Source organism: Canis aureus, chromosome 26 (genome assembly GCF_053574225.1).
Source record: "Canis aureus isolate CA01 chromosome 26, VMU_Caureus_v.1.0, whole genome shotgun sequence".
NCBI lineage: Eukaryota > Metazoa > Chordata > Mammalia > Carnivora > Canidae > Canis > Canis aureus.
In genome coordinates this window covers 6,926,752-6,943,709 of record NC_135636.1, presented here as the reverse complement: position 1 = coordinate 6,943,709, position 16,958 = coordinate 6,926,752, and the positions used below count along the sequence as shown (strand labels likewise).

Here is a 16,958-nt window from a genome sequence, read left to right as displayed (position 1 = left end):
CACAAACCACTCCCCTGTCTTTTATGCTCTCCCACTTCTTGGACGTTAGGGAAAGAGCTCATAATCTAAGCACAGACATACGGAAAGGGAAGTTTCAAATTTACTGCATATCAGAATGGCCAGCCCTTGACGTGGGATGGCCCCAAGAAGGAACTTCCCACCTACCTATTATCTTACAAGTTAAGGCCGTGATCTTCAGGGACAAACCGGTGGGCCATGCTGACCAGGTGCCCTACATCCTGGCCTGGCAGGACATGATCGAGAATCCCCCTCCTTGGCTAAAACCATTTTTACCCCCCCTCTGCATGACTGTCAAGAAATTTTGGCACAGGGCACGGAATCAGAGCTGATCCGATCAGTACACTGAATCAGTGGCTGATCAGAGCCACTGCCCAACGCGGACGCCACCTGGTACGCGGAGGGCAGCAGTTTTGTCCGAGAAGGAGTCAGATCCGCGGGGGCAGCCGCGACCTCGGAGACGGAGACCGTCTGGGCAGAGCCACTGGCAGCGGAGCGTCGGCTCAACGGGCAGAACCCGCACTGGCCAAGGCGCTGACCGTGGGGGAAGGTGAAGGAATCAACGTCTACACCGACAGCGGGTCCGCCCTCGCCGCCGCTCAGTCCACGGGGCCCTTCACAGGGAGAGAGGGCTCCTGACCGCAGAGGGAGAGACTGCTCAAAACCCAGCGGAGATCCTTGACCTCCTGAGGGCCCTCTGGCTGCCCAGGGCCCTGGCCATCATGCACTGTCCGCGGCACCAGAGAGAGACACGCCAGGAGCGGGAACCGGCTAGCGGACTCAGAAGCTAAGGAGGCGGCCCTTCTGGTGACCCAGGTCTTAGCAACCACGCGACCCGGTCCGGGGCACCGACCCTGCCCGACACCCCCAACTGTACTGATGCGGACTTGCGCTGGATCAACGCTTGCGGTGACCCAGGGCTTGCGTGGCTGGGGGAGGGCCGCAGACCCCAGCATCATCCTGCCGGAGGAACTGGGACGGCGAGGCCTATCCAGGATGCATCGGAGCATCCATGGGACAAGGAAGATGGAAGACCTCACACGACATGCAAAGATCACTATTAAAGACACTCGAGCAGAGATGGAGCAGACTGTGGCGAGCTGCCGCGCATGCCGGTTAACTAATGCCACCGCCCATGGATCTAACCCGGGCACCCGGCTCCGAGGGGACCGCCCAGGAGCCTACGGGGAAGTGGACTTCACTGAGGTAAGACCTGGAAAATACGGATACAGGTATTTACTAGTGTTTGTAGATACTCTTTCAGGATGGACGGAGGCATTTCCCACCAAACGTGAAACGGCACAGACTGTGACCAAGAAACTGCTGGAAGACATCTTACCGAGGTATGGTTTTCCTGTGACAATGGAATCAGACAACAGACCAGGATTCATCTCTAAGGTAACACGGGGAGTGGCACTAGTGCTTGGGGCAGATTGGAAATTACATGGTGCATATAGGCCCCAGAGCTCAGGACAGGTAGAGAGGAGGAACAGAACATTAAAGGAGACCTTAACTAAATTAGCCCTGGAGATTAGCAGGGACTGGGTGACTCTCCTCCCCTTCGCCCTATATACATAGGGTGAGGAACTTCCCATATAAGATGGGACTAACCCCCTACGAGATCATGTTCGGTCTTCCTCCACCTATGATCCCCAATTTAAAACCTGAGGTGCTTTCGGAATTTGATGATCACCAACTTCTTTTCTCCCTCCAAATGTTACAACAAACCCATGAGCAGGTGTAGCCTAAGCTGAGGGCCCTCTATGAGCCTGGGCCACCCCCTGGACCCCCATCGATATCGGCCAGGTGACTGGATGTACGTGCAGAGATACCAACACCAGATACTTCAACCTCGCTGGAAGGGAACTTACATCGTGATCCTGACCACTCCCACCGCTCTCAAGGTGGACGGGATTACTCCCTGAGTCCACTACACCCACGTCTGGCCATGCCGTTCTCAAGGATTTGTTCCAGAATGGAAAGGCCGACCAGACAAGGACAATCCCCTAAAGCTAAGACTGCGCCGTCCTCACTTATTTCCCACCTCCAAGACTCCCTAGTCTGAGGTTGTCCTTCAAAACAGAAGGGGATTAGACTTAGTCTTCTTACAACAAGGGGGGTTATGTGCTGCCTTAAACGAGGAATATTGCTTCTTCACTGGGACGTAAACAGGAATGAGAACAGCAACAAGGTTGGTTCGAATCCTGGTTTAATCATTCCCCCTGGCTCACTCTGAGAGCAACCTGGACCCATGATTGGGTCCTTCCTTAGGTTCCTCTGAGAGGGGGAAATGTGGAGGCCGAGAAAAGTAAGGCCATTCCACCTCAAGGTCAGCGTTAACACAAGTACAGCCATCTCAGGCCCCTGTGAATAAGAGCTTAATGCCTATGGCAGGAAGCCCCATATCAGAATGAGAACAGAGCTTAAGAAATTCCTCCACCCCTTCTGGAAATCCCCTAGACCAGCCCATAAAAACCCAGCTGGAACCTACCTCGGGGTCCAAGTCTCTGCTCCGTTGTGTCAGGTATACTTGGACCCAAGCTCAAGATTGTTAATAAACCTTCGTGTGCTTGCATCGGTGTTGGCTTCTTGGTGGTTTCTCAGATTCGCAATCTTGGGTACAGCAAGTTGGTTTCATTAGATGTGCTACAGCTTTTACGCTATCCTCAGAGGGAGCAAGAACCACATTTAGCTTTATATTCCAGAGACTATTAAAATGCTTGGCACATAATAAGTGCTCAATACACACTCACTGAGTGAAACCTTGTCATTACCTGGCACATAGTAGGTGCTTTATAAAAATTCAAGTGTTTCAAATAAAACGGAATAGGTAGAGAAATGGATGGATGGCCAGAAATGACCTCCATCCTGGATATTGGGCTCAGAACAGAAATGACATTTACAGATACTATATTCCTTGATTTATTGGAATCTTCTTTGTTTTATTTGTAGTTTAGATTTCTTGATGTTTTTTGAATGTCAAGATCAGTATGCTCTAGTCTCCTCCATGCTGCTCTCCATTATCAGTGCACCAGGCTCTCTGCAGCTGCAATGTTCAGTCCTGCATTGATATTTCCTCTTTGAAGACTGCAAGTCCCTCCTTCTGATGCTTTCTTAATTGCTTTCTCCTTAGGTCAGTGCATCTGTGAGACACCCGTTTGCCTGCATGAGTTCATATCATCTTCAGACATCGTGGTTGGCTTTCCAAAGCCACAATTGCAGCAGTGTTTGAGTAGGTGAGTGTGAGAGCTTGGATGGAGTTTCTCTTCACCCTTGATGATGTTGCGTCATCCTTGGGATGGAGAAGAGGCAGGAGAAAATATGTCTGTTTGAAAGGATCGTGCTATGGACGACCGCTGTGAGGCTAAGGCCAGATGCATTGTTCAACCAATAGCATTTCCAGCATCCTGGTATTTGAAAGCTTGTGAGCAGCACCTAGAGACAAAGGGGTGACATTAAAAGATCAGACCAACCATCAGAGGCTGTTTCTAGCTTTCCTGTACCCTTTAGAAGAGGAAAGCAAGAAGCTAAACTAATGATAAATAATAAGACAACAGGTGGAAAAAAACCAACAAGCCAACCTCTTAGGTCCTTCTTAGTTAACTTCTGTGTTGCAAAACAAATGAAAATAAAAAACTTCTAGTACCACAAACTGACATAAATTTGACAAATGAGATTAAGGCTAACCTAAAGCAGTTGAGCCTTATGGATTTATGGGGGATTAATAGGGTATTGGTATTTATGTGTCCTTTTACCCAGGGGGAAGTAGCACATTGTCTACCACCAAACTGATGTGATGAAATCAATCAACATGCTTTTATGCTATTTAAGAATGTGTCATTTCAAATTAATCACAATTGAAGCAGACATAAATATGTGTTAAAATTATACTAAAAAAGCAATTACCAAATAAATGCCACTTAATCAGAGTGCCGTGGTTTCAATGTAAACAATTTTACAAACTTATTACATGAAGACAAAATCCTATGTTTTGTTCTTGCTGGTACAAGTCATGAAACTCTCTTAATGCTTTTCCTATAAAATTTGGGGGAATGTATTTCTTGGAAATGAAAGTAACTTGTTCACAAAAACTTTCCAAATATGTCAGTGTATCAATTTGCAAGGATAAAAAATGTTCACCTCTTTGTAACCAACTATTATAGTCATCAAATATAATCATGCTGACTGTGGTTGCCTCTGCATTTTTTAGTGTGTGTGTCACTGTAACTACAAGGGTAAGTGGTCTCTTGGCTAAAAAATTAGTATGCATTATTTCTAGAACATGCAATATTTATAATTCATCTATATATTTACTTCATATTGAGATGTCAACATGCAGTTAATATTGTTGCATTTACTATGAATTCAAAATTGTAACTGATGTTTTTAAAATTCCAAAGCTCTGGCCTCCTAGGTTTTTCATGAGAGGAGCACTGACCCCATTTCTCTCCTCTACCCATAGAGGTAGCTGACTTTTAAAGGTTAGCATGTTTTCCCACACCTGGTATACTCAGTCTGGATCAGTTGGCCCTATTAACCTGGCAATTCTGCTACCGAGGTCAAGGTCATAGGATCCCATGGACTCATGTAATGACAGAGTAAAAGTCCTAGTGACCAGCAACAATATCCCTGCCCCTGCTTGTGGAAGTGTGTCCTTGTTCACAACAACTGGGGAAGCCTGAGTGGGTAGGTGGTTATAAACACTGCTCCTGGAGGACCAATGCAATTGGCCCATTCTATTGCTGAGGGTGGGAATGTTTGCTTCCATCTTTATATATGCAGTACATTTGTTTTCTGTAAGGATTGTCAGAAGCATTTGTCTGTTATTTATTTGAGTGAATAAGAAGATGAGACATTAGAAGCACAAATGCAGTTGTCACTTTGGCAAGTTGTGGTGTTGGCACAAAATGAACAAACCTTTTAGAATCTCTAAAAGTAAGAAAGTTTTATTGGAGCCCAAGTGAGGGCCCAAGCGAGGACAGCTGCCCAGGAAACACACTCTTCACAGGAAAGGCAGCACTCTGGAGAATGAACAGTTTTAAAGGGTCATATATTTTTTTACATCTTGTAAAAGCTCAAAAGATTATAGATTAGCATATAGGCAGGAATCATAAGTTTTAAAGTCAAGGAATGCAGGGAGTAGATGTATTGATAAATATCTTAAGGATGGGATAGTTTTCCTGTAGGCTACTCATTCACAAAGCAGGTGTACAATGCACACATGGCGGTTCACAAATCAGGCTTTTGGTTTAAACAAAGTTTCTGTATAGTCATACTGACTTTGAAAGAGATCTAAAATGGCTTCTCTTATATCTCAGGTCTTTAGAAACTATTTTGTCTCATCATTAGCTACCACTGTGTTGTGGCCATCATCTGGGATTTCTCCACATAGGAACAGTGTAGGGGATGCCAGGAAGTCTGTCTTGTGGCTCAGACTACTCCACCTCATTAACCAGAAGGCCTTGCTCTGATATACTATGAGCCATGTAGAATGAGAAGTGGTGTCAGAATGCATAAACCATTAACAAAGGCAATGAAAAATCATGCAATTGTTTTCTGGCGATAAAAGAGGCCAACTCCCTTAATCCCACTTAGAAAACATGGGAGGGATTCACTGCTTAAAGACAAGATGAACTTCATAATTCTCCAGGTGAGTTCTTCATGTACGATGACACATGAGTATGCAGAAGTGTGTCCCTCTGAAGAGCTCTATGTGGAAGGTTGTTTGGGATTCTGGTGGCCTAAAAATGGAATGAGGGGCACCTGGCTGCCTTGTTCTGAAGAGCATGCGACTCTTGATCTCAGGGTCATGAATTCAAGCCCCATGTTGGGGGTAGAGATTACAGAAACAAACAAAGTTTTAAAAAAATGGAATAAAATTATTTTCAAAGGCAGGCTTTATCACAGTCATACCACCATTATAGTGTAGATGTACCTAAAATTGTTTGTTGTGTTTATGCCTTTATGTGCTTATGTTCAGATTTAATGTTTAATCACTCATCACTGATTGTTGAGACTTTACTAATCCAGTGCTTCTTAAAGTGGTGAGGAACCAGTTTTTAAAACTTTCTAATTTATCATGTGTTTATTTTTTTTTAAGTTTTATTTATTTATTCATGATAGACACACACACACACAGAGAGAGAGAGAGAGAGAGAGAGAGAGAGAGGCAGAGACACAGGCAGAGGGAGAAGCAGGCTCCATGCAGGGAGTCCGACGTGGGACTCCATCCCTGGTCTCCAAGATCGTGCCCTGGGCCAAAGGCAGGTGCTAAACCACTGCGCCACCCAGGAATCCCTCTATCATGTGTTTAAAAACAAAATTCAACTTAGTACTTTTGAAGATCAAATTGGCCTTATTAAGCAATTCATGAATTGGGCAGCACCTCATCTAGCAAGTAGAGGGAGACTCCAAGGAGCTGTACAAAGTGGAATGTTTTTATAGGCTGGGAGGTAGGGCAGGAAAGTGATTAGCAAAAAAAAGGGGGGGGATTGTTTCAAGGGAGACTTCTTTTTTGGGGGGAAGGGATGGCAGGATTTTATCATGCAGATGACCTCACTGGTGCTGATCAGGAAATTTCAGAAAGACTTTTGAAAAGTCACGTTCCTGGTATAGGTTGAAACAGTAAATAAGTCTTGATTTGCTCCCGTGGGCAGCAAATGACTCCATTTTGGGCTTCTTTTCTTTTTTTTTTTTTTTTTCTTTTTAAACATGTGTATCAATGTGTGGTCATACTGCATGCAACTAGGGTTCCACTTTCAGCACATGGTATTCTCCATAAGTTCACAGCATCTTCACTGTTCATTTTCATTTCAATGGAGTCCACTGATAATGCACTGGGATATCGTAACAAGGTCAAATTGCATTAAAAAATTTTAAGTGTATTTGCTCTCAGTTGTTTACCTGGCTGTAAACCAGTGGCGGGCAATTAACATCTTGGCAGTGGTCAGGCACCAACCATAATCTGAGCAGCACTGGCCAACTTGCCACCTACTTGATGTCCTTGAAGCACTGGGGAAAAGTATTGGGGGAATCCCCGAATGATACTGGTCAAGAGATGCCACATTTAAAGTGCTGCTTTATGAAGGTTTATTCATTTGGCATTCAGTACTGAGTAGCAATTGAGTTTAAGGAAGTAGGCAGTTCTCCAATCTGTTGAGCATTTATAAAGAGTTAATAGAACAATCTGTCATGGGGAACAAGGATCCACTCTCTTCTGTGTGCCATCTATTCCGGGTGATTTGTTTGTAGACAGGACAGTGCCAGGACTTTGGGAATTATAAACCCAATGGCTTCTAGAGATTTCTCATGAATCACAGATGGGTGTGGGGTAGGATAGCAGGGTGTGATGGAGCCTGTGGTGAACCAGAGAACAGTGCCCTTTGAGGAAGGTAACACTTCTTCAATTCTAGATGAATCTTCTGATTTTCAAACAACACAAAACAAACAGTGCTCAACAATTACTAGCTATCTACTAATTTAAATCATTCAGTATATGAGTCTGAAATAGAAATAGAAGTATATATTGGAGGGGCCAGGCACAATCCAGGGAATGTGAACTGCTGTCTTTGAGTGGTGAATGCCTTTGGTGGTAGCTGGCAGGTAACATCAGTCTGGAGCAAGTGGGGTGTGAAGATTGGCCCCTCACACCAGTACCAAGCACTAGTACCCAAAGGTTGCAGATGGAGCAGAGTCCAAAAAGATCAGGCTGAGCTCCTGATCTTTCTTAGTCTGGGATCCTCCAGGAGCAAATGCTGTGACAGTGTAAGTTGTTCATCTGGGCTGTGGAAGAAATATGGCGGGGGAGTAAGGAAGTGACCCAGGCAAAAAACAAAGTCCACCTGTCAAAGGAGTATCATGAAACTGGTTATGACTGAGCTGGAGCTCAAGTCCTCTGGGAAACTCTGGGAGCTCTTCTATAGAACTTGCCCCTGAGATTTACCCCACGCGAGGGGCAAGGGAGCTGGGGGATCTATCTACCCAATGACTGGAAAGTGTTAGGCAATGCAAGGAATATAGGTCCTGGTAGATGGCTGGAAGTCTGGGACATGTTTTGGAGGGTAAGGCAAGGGGACAGGGAAACCACCAATAGCATCAGCTGCCAGATAGATCCAGACTCTGGCACATGTGAGCTATGTGTGACAAGGGCAGCTCCCCTAAAGTCTAGGTTTGGGATTTCCTCAAGCTATGGGTGCCCCTACAACATATGACACCTGCTTTGTCCACACACTTCTTTTGCAGATGAGGCAATTCAGGCATCTAGAGTTTAGGGGACCTGCCCTTGTCACACACAGCTCACATGTGCCAGAGTCTGGATCTGTACTCATGTCTTCTATTTTCAGAGGCTACTTCCCAACAACCGTGCTGCCATGCTGCAAGCTGCTCGCAGCCCAGCTGACAAGGAGAGAAATTGCAAATATGATTTTATTGGCTACAAGTCACAAAGGTCTCCTGGCAACAGAGACCCATTGAAGTCACTGCAATTCCCTCATTTAATATCAGCGAGAACACCACATTTGCAGACATATCCTCAGCAGGCAATTTGCCCAGAAAATAGGGAGCAGATTTCTGGATCTGAGAGTGAACGGGAATGGGAAAGAACTGCTTTTATTTGGAAGGTGAGAGGCTTGGGAAATGACCCAGAGCCGTGTGAAACAGAACACCTTCTAACACTGTGGCTTTTGTTAAATTGGCATTCCAGGATGGAAGGCCAAGAGGGGCAGACTGAGGCCCTGGTTATGATTTCTTTTCCCCCTTCACTTGAAGAATGGTCCAGCCATAGGTGTCTGGGTGCCTCATCATGTGGAGGAACGCAGGCAGCATTTAAATGAAAAAATTGGATAAACTTAAACAGGAATTGATTCTCAGCTTGGGATAATGGAACAGTCTCCTTGACATCTGTGTTGTACTGTGAAGATATGTGCACATCTTTGCCATCAAAATTCTAAAGGATGAATTTCAAGAAGAGGAAACACAAGGGATATAGTGTTATCCTATGTCCCAAAGATCCCATAAGAAATGAGGGGATTCCCTTCTGGGTAGCAAGTTCCAGTGAACATCAGGTTGTCCACTAACTCCTGAAATCTGTCCTTCACAAACTTCCCCAGACTTTGAATCCCAAACCTCAGAGTTTCAGACTCTGTTTCTTTTTCTGTTCACCTACCAGCCTCTGTTTTTCATCTCCAGCTTCATGCCTAAGTGATATTATGGCCAGTAAACTTGGAAGGCTCCTTTTCATTTCTTGCCCCATGCTGGTAAAATGTTTGTCCTGGATCACACAATAGTTAAAGAGTTAATTCCCCCCAAAATGAGTTTCTCTCAACTTTTGTGTGAGGAAAGAATCTCTATGTGTGCTGGTCACCATTTCAAAACTAACCCAGCCTCACAATTAGTGAGTGTGCCCAGAGAATGACAATGCATTCTTGATATTGGAACACATGTTCACCACCTACTCTGAGCATGCAGGATTTTGATGCATTTCCCTTCTACTGAACAACAGTGTTCCCCAAGGATGGCTGTTTCCATACCCCAAGTCAGAACCTGAATAAAGGGAAATGCAGCTCAGCTTCATGCTCCAAAACCTTTGAACTTCACTGATGCATAGCTCCTGGGATATGCCCTTATCAGTTTGTATGGACGCTCACAACATGGTGGTGTTTTGGATGGGAGTATTTTCAGATTCAGTTAATTTACCAACACCAGTTGACACTATACAGAGGTCATATCAGAGCAATTTGTTCTAAATTCATTATCATTAACAGGCAAGGCAGCTGCAGGAAATTATACAACTGCAAAGCATTTCAAAAAATGTTCTGATGTTGATATCTGGACTGTTTGATCCAGAAACAAAGGGAAATCATGAACTTGCTGGCTACAGTCTTACTAACAAAGATTTTTGTTTTTCTTAATAATCATTCTTAGTCCAAGTTATTTTTATTCCAGTGACACTGGTGCTCGCCAGTGATTTGGGGTTGATAATAAGAACCATGTTCATGGGTTGGAAGTACACGGCCAGGATTAGTAAGGATTGCATAACTTCATCCCTTCATGTTTAGAATGACCTCTGAAAATAAGAGTGAGCCAAAATCCAGGATGGAGCAATAAAGGAAAAAAGAAATCTTCTCATCTATAGAATGGGGTGAATAAGCAGTAAAATATGAATGCGTGAAATGAATTGGGACTGTGTAATTCCAAAAAACAAACACTACATGATCTTTGATGTAAAACAATTACCAGGAACTCTGTGGTAAGCTCAGTGTATTTGGCAATTAACTGAAATGACCTTTCTGAAGGAATGTGAGTTTTGCGGGGTTCAGAACTCAGTCCAACTTTATGGGTTTTGAAGTTTTGAACCAACCTTAAATCTCATATGGTGCCAGTTTTAGATCTGAATATTTCAAAAATTTTTGAGCACAAGACAGTGGGTTTCTGGGAAAGGCAGCAAGGGGAGATCAGATAAGCATGGCTGGACCACCAGGACCTTGAACTTCTGGAGGACCCACCTCTCACTTGTCCTCTCTACCTGCTCTCCAAATATTTGCCAGACCGCAAATTCCAGCATGCCAGGTTTGCTCTGATTTGGAACTCCTGCTCATCTTACCTCCACTTTTTGACTGTAAGGAGCCCAGAATCCTGCAAGGCTCTGTTAACTGCCTAAGTCTTAGAGCGCTGCTTATGCCAGACTTAGGAGATCTAAGAGCCACTCCTTGGAACTCCTGAAATTCCCTTTGGTCATTATCCCTCCATGTTAAAAGACTCTTGAAAGAATAGACATAGCTCAAATAGACATGGGGGCAGGGAAGATTATCTGACTAGGTAAATACATAGAACAGATCCATGTCACCATTGAGGAGTAAACTACACTTGGAAATTCAGAGGAGCTGGGGGACTAGGGGGCTGGGGAAATTGGGGAGAAGTGAGCTCATTTTGGCAGGAGAAGGAGGAGAGAAGGAGAAGCATGGAAGAAACTGGAAAAACTGTGGTGGGAGGGATGCCACCAATGGCAGCCTGGGGAAGCTGGGGATAGTTGCAGGGCAGCCACAACTGGGAATTTAGGGACTGGTTCAGAGCCAGCTAAGCAGGATGTTTCTAAGACTAATGTGTGTTAATCCAAGAATATTCCTATTTCATCTCCAATGATATTTTTAAATGGGTTTAGCAGTTGGTCTTTTATCTACTTGGATCCTTCTAGAGAGTCACTTTGCTATTTCTTACATTTCCAACTTGAAGAATTAAAGTCCCTGTTTATAAGAATTGCATTCTGTTTACTTGGATGTTCACTAGGCCTGTCCCTAAGACATATGGGGCCAAGAGGGAGGGAGGGCACATGGGAGCTCACAGCCCATGGACGCAGTGTTTGGAAGTTACAAATCAAGCTCACCAGCTATAAAATAAAATTTGTATTCTTCCACATTGACAAATCAACCTTCATAATGATAAAATAGAAAAATATGCATGAACTATGGTTTTTATGTGACAGAAAGAAAATATCAAAGATGGTTGAATTTAATTAAGAAGTGATATTTGGATGGGGAATGAAGAGTGAAATTGGTGTGTCATGTTCAAATATTATAATGTTGTCACGCATGAGATGCTATTGTCATTGTTAAAATATGTTAATGTTACCATTTGGATTGCTATCACTTACAGCAAAATGCTCACTTCTTTTAGCACAGTATCTAGATCCATGCAGGGAAGGTATATGGTTTTCAGATTCTTCTGACAAATTTTTCAGTGCCAGGATATTCTAAAGAAAACAAAAAAAAAAAGTTCAACTTATTGGAATCTATCTTTAAGCTGCACTAAACTGTCCATCAAAAACTCTCTGTAGAAAACTATTTTGAAATTTTTTACTTGAATCTTCTCCTCATGATTGCAAATATTTTGTTTCCTTATTTTAATTTTTATTTTTTTTTCTAGAAGGTTACTTTGCTGCATAGTTCACATGCACTTTGATTTTTATCTAAAATTAAAAAAAAAAATCCTTTTAAAGTAAACTAGCCAAACTTGGATCTGTTTTTGTAAGCTATTACTAACATTAATAGTAACCACGGTTCATACCAAAAAATTCTGGATAGTGGAAATTCAAAATTAATGTCATTTTCTTCCAAAGACCATGCTTCACTCTTTATTTGGGCATCTTCTGCTTTTCACTTAGCTTTTCTGATGCATTTTGTGACTTGTCTAAATTAAATCTGATTTCTTTATCTGTGTTCAGTCAGCATACTCCTTGTGTAACCAAGAAGAGTCATAAAGTCAAAATTGATAGTGTTTCACCAAGATGTTCTATTTTGGGGCAAGTCCAGAAAATGTCATATACAATTTTGAATCATTCCAAAGAATGTCATTGCTATTGGCCCAGCTGAGACCATGTCTCAAAGTAACAAATTCAAAACATGTGCCATGCATGGCACAGGGAACTCTTCTGGTTTTCAGCCAAATTTGTGGCCTTACATCTTTTACTTTACCAACCATGTCAGCACCATTATCATAGATTTGCCCTCCACAATCTTTCAAATTGTTTGAATAAAGCTGACATTTAAAATTTAATTTTATAAAAATGTAGCCAAATCTTTTGAATATACTTTTTAATAAAATACAACTAGTCACAATTCCAGCATCCAATATGATGATCACCTAATGGCTTTTTTGTATGTATAACTTTAAATGTCTAGATTTAAACTTTTTTTTTAACACTACAAAATATTCCTCAGTGCCACATGGACTATTGTGATAACTGTCCAATTCACATGCACCTCTGCAGCCAGCAGTTGGGAAGCAAGAGGCAAAGAAACAGATGCTCGTACCATTGTATTCCTTCTGTCAGAGGAATGATTCCACAGATTAATTGATTGATTTTTTTCCCCTCCAGCCAAGTGCTTCTGCTACTCAAATTCTCTCCACTCTGAAGCAGTGTGTGTTTCTGACTCTGGCAGCCACAGAATCCAAAAACCTGTGTGGCATTGGGGGCAGCCACCTTTTGTTTCAAGTACATAGGGGAAAAGAGGTGAGGTCATCTGGTTGTTCAATCTGGCTCCAATCCAATTGCCAGAATTGTTTTGCCTGGGCCAGCTGGCTGGACTGATGACCCATGACTTTTCCTGTTAATTTGCAAATTGAGTCCAAGATGGTAACCCTCTCAGAAGGCAGGCCTCATGTTCTCTCATAATCCATGTTTGAAATCAGGTGTTCATTATTTTTCTTCTTTGCTTCCTTCTGCTCTTTCTTCCTTCTCCTCTTTTCCATCTTCCTTCCTTCCTTCCTTCCTTCCTTCCTTCCTTCCTTCCTTCCTTCCTTCCTTCTTCTTTTTTTTTTAAGAGATGGGTGAGGAAGGGCAGAAGGAGAGAGAGAATTTTAAGCAGGCTCCATGCCCAGTGTGGTGCTTGATGCAGGGTCAAGAGTGAGACCCTTAACTGACTGAGCCATCTAGGTGTCTTTCTTTCTTTCTTTCTTTCTTTCTTTCTTTCTTTCTTTCTTTCTTTCTTTCTTTCTTTCTTCTTTCTCTCTTTCTTTTTCTTTCTTTCTTTCTTTCTTTCTTTCTTTCTTTCTTTCTTTCTTTCTTTCTTCTTTTTCTTTCTTTCTTTTGTTATCTTGTATTTATAGAGAACAGTGCCTGATACATACTAGGTACTAAATAAATATTTATTGAGTAGACAATAATGAGATTAATTTCACTTCTAGATTTTCTTTTTCTAGAAGTATTCTGTAGCTGTTGTTAGAATGTACTAAGCACCTGACAGTGTAGTAAATCATAAAATCAGCAATAATGGAAGACAAATATATTTCATTTATAGAGTGATGATGTATAGGTAAATTATGGACCTGTAGGCCTAAATCGGTATCCTCCATTGGATTGTAAAAGGTAAAAATGCCTACCATGGACAATGCCTGTTGATTATGTTGTGTACATACATGGATTCAGATTTAAATTCTCTCATCTTCTTTTATATTGCCATGTCTGACTGTCTCCATGGATTTTTAGCTGCTATTTATGGCTGCAGTGAGGAGGGCAACAACAGACTCTTATGAAACTAAGGGAAACACAGTGAAACACAGTGATAAGGAGAGAAGACAAGAGAAAGACCAGAGATTCATGATAGGTACTGAAGCAAAACTTTGTTGACTCAGCTAAGATGAAGATGTCTCACAGTATCTCAATATGGTGCTATAGAACATTGGGGAAAAAAAGCTAAGCAAAAGAGCATTTGGGTAATGGTGATCTTTGCTGCTGCTTTTGAAAGCTGTTCATGTCAAACAATCTTGCTTAAGACCTTGCTAAAGGATGAACAAAAATGTGTGTTTCTGTTTCAAAAAATGTTTGAACAGCAGCAGCAGTAGCAAAAACAGCAACAAAAACAAAATTTAGTTGGGCATGTGTAGAGCTTTGCTAAGGGCTTTGCTTTTTACCACTGCAGTGCCCCACTGATTTGCTGATTAGCATTTGACTGACATCTGCATAAATTCCTTCCTGTTTCCAAGATACTAATAAAAAAATGGCAATAGAACTGTAAGGAGTAGACAAAAAAATTACTTGTTGCAAAGCCATTAAATCACTTACAAAAGTTGCAAAAATTTTCCTCTACTAGATTTTTCTAATACCAAAGAAACTGCATGACTGTTTCTCAGTGGGGTCATTGCTTTCACACTTCTGGTGGCTTATTAGACTGGGATAGAACATGGTCAAAAGTCAAGGTCACAGTGTTGACCCCTGAGACTACTGGTTAGTGAGCAATGCTATATGACTAGGTCAGTTGAATAGCCAACAACAACAACAAAAAAATCAGGTCAATCCCAAGACCATGAAACTAGTCAAGTTTCTCAGTGAAATTTTCCAGTGGAATTGTTTTAGGATAGGTATACAAATCATGAATTTACAACACAATGGATTTTCACAAATTGAATACTACTGTATAACCTGCACCCAAATTAAGAAACAGAACATTACCAGCCCTCAGTAGAACTTTTGTTCTTATTACCTTCTAGGCAGAGTCCTTCAAAGAACAACTATCCTGGCTGCAATGCCATGAATTTCTTTTGCTATTTACATAACACATAGCCCGCAATATGCTTTGTTTTATTCACTTCCCTCTATGTAGTAGTCCATTAGCGCTCATGGCCACCCAGTATTCAGTTCTATTACTGTGCCACAATGTATTTATTTGTTTATAGTTGATCCATTATTTTCTATCTTGGGGCTATCTCAATACTGAAACAAACTTATACATGTCTTTTTAAAAATATATATACATTTTTGTTTCCTAAATGCCTAAGAGTGGAATTGCTGAGTCATAGGGATGCATATGTTTTGTTTTAATATCGGCAAGCAGCTTTTTGAATTGTTTGGATCAATTTTACTCCCATAGTTTGGCAAACTGGTAAGTCATGAACAATGCAAAAGAAAATTTTATCTCAGTTGAGCTCTGGTGATATGATCACATTTTACAAAGAAGTGAAAGCCAATGGAGGTAATTATTTCAAAGAATCAGGCATGGCTGTATGTTGTGTTTACATCAGTATTGCTCATCCAAATTCCAGTTATGGGCTCTCTGAGCCATGAAGCCTATTTTATATTTTGAGACGTAATTGATTGATTTTACATTCATTCTAAATCCAGCATATGATATATAGTGGGTAAAAATACTAGTGCGTTTAATTGGAAAAGTAGACCTATTTGTTATGTCCCTGTTTATTTTTAACTAAACTAGCAAATACACAGGAAGATAAAGACCTGATTATTCACATTCTAAAGGTTATCAGTCATGATGTGAATGTCAAAACTGCGTGTGTGTAGGGCAGGCACATCTTGGGGGATTATACCATTTAATATAAATAACCTTGAGAAATAGCTGCAGGTAACAGAAATAAACATTTTAACTATTCTTTAATCAAGGATGAGTGAAGAACACTATAATCTTGGCTGCAAATGTTAATATTTACAATATGACCTGTTTTATGAATTCAACCCTGCTTTATCCATGTGTTGACACCTATTTCCAAGCATCCAACTGGGGTGCCAAGAGGTTAGTTGGCTAAGTAAGCTCTAGCTGCTGGATCCCGGAGCTAATATGGTGAATTAGTTAGCAGCTTCGGAAGGATAGAGAGAAAGGAAGAAGGATGGATGAACAGTTTGCATTGGGCAGACTTCTTTGTCATCACTCACCATATTCATGTGCACAGACCAGTCTGCACTGGTGGCAAATGTCTCTTTTCCAGATACAGTTGGAAATGATCTCCTCCATGTCTGCAGAGTATCTGTCACTTCCTTGTGCATGGAGAGATGGTTGGTGTAATGATAGCAATCATATTAAATTTACTGGGTGCTTACCAGATACCTGACTTGGCATTAGTGCTTTACACGTGCATATTGATGCCAAACAAGATCACTTTGAGATAGGTACCTTTATTACCCCCATTTCACAAATGAGCAAGTAGAGGAGTAGGAAGTTCAGCACATGCACTCAAGATCCTGCAGCCATCTGCAGGAGACCAGAACTGAAGCCATTGTAACGCTAGAGTTTACTTCCAAAGACCAGCTCCTGGAAGACATGGAGACATACTGAGAAGTGGGCCATAGGAGTTCAGTTGGGCAGTTATTTTAGAAAGCAAAGAACATGATGAATGCTAAAAAGAAAATTGTGATTGATTATACTATGAAAATAAAACTCAAATATTTGAAATTCTTAAAGAATGGCAAAGCTTCGTAAAACACATATAAACAAATAAACAGCTTTGGCACAAGAATTTGAGAAAAGTATATTCTTAGGACATTTTTTGAGATTGTCTTTTCATGATAAAGAACAAGGCAAGTCCAAGGCAGGCAGCCATTGGAAGTGAAGACTGTAAGAAGGACCAGACTGTTACTTTCAGCGTCAGTTATAGAAATCACTTGTTTGCACTATTACACTATTGAAGAGTGACATTTTCGTCTCTTCTTAATCTTA

At 41.7% G+C, this 16,958-nt stretch overlaps 2 protein-coding genes across 6 annotated transcripts in view; one reads left to right on the top strand and one right to left on the bottom strand.

Moving 5' to 3' along the window:
* Positions 1-369: 369 nt before the first annotated feature.
* On the top strand, positions 370-4,196 carry LOC144297835 (uncharacterized). Its single transcript, XM_077871968.1, has 2 exons — positions 370-1,224; positions 3,152-4,196. The coding sequence occupies exons 1-2, from the start codon at positions 898-900 to the stop codon at positions 3,248-3,250; spliced, it is 426 nt and encodes a 141-aa protein (XP_077728094.1). The 5' UTR covers positions 370-897; the 3' UTR covers positions 3,251-4,196.
* LOC144297834 (uncharacterized) overlaps positions 2,951-16,958 on the bottom strand; it is a 41,478-nt gene continuing 27,470 nt past the window's right edge. For 2 of the 5 annotated variants that reach the window (XR_013364692.1, XR_013364694.1), the window contains exons 3-4: positions 11,666-11,764; positions 2,951-3,453 (exon numbers count right to left, since the gene is read on the bottom strand). Coding sequence is in view for 2 of the 5 variants with exons in the window: in XM_077871967.1 (XP_077728093.1) it covers positions 3,286-3,453; positions 9,182-9,286; positions 11,666-11,764; positions 16,416-16,430 (387 nt within the window). In the remaining 3 variants the exon portion in view is untranslated. Of the gene's footprint in view, positions 3,454-7,139; positions 7,801-9,181; positions 9,287-11,665; positions 11,765-16,415; positions 16,554-16,958 lie in introns of those variants that run through there. The other 3 variants (XM_077871967.1, XM_077871966.1, XR_013364693.1) reach the window with 3 other exon arrangements.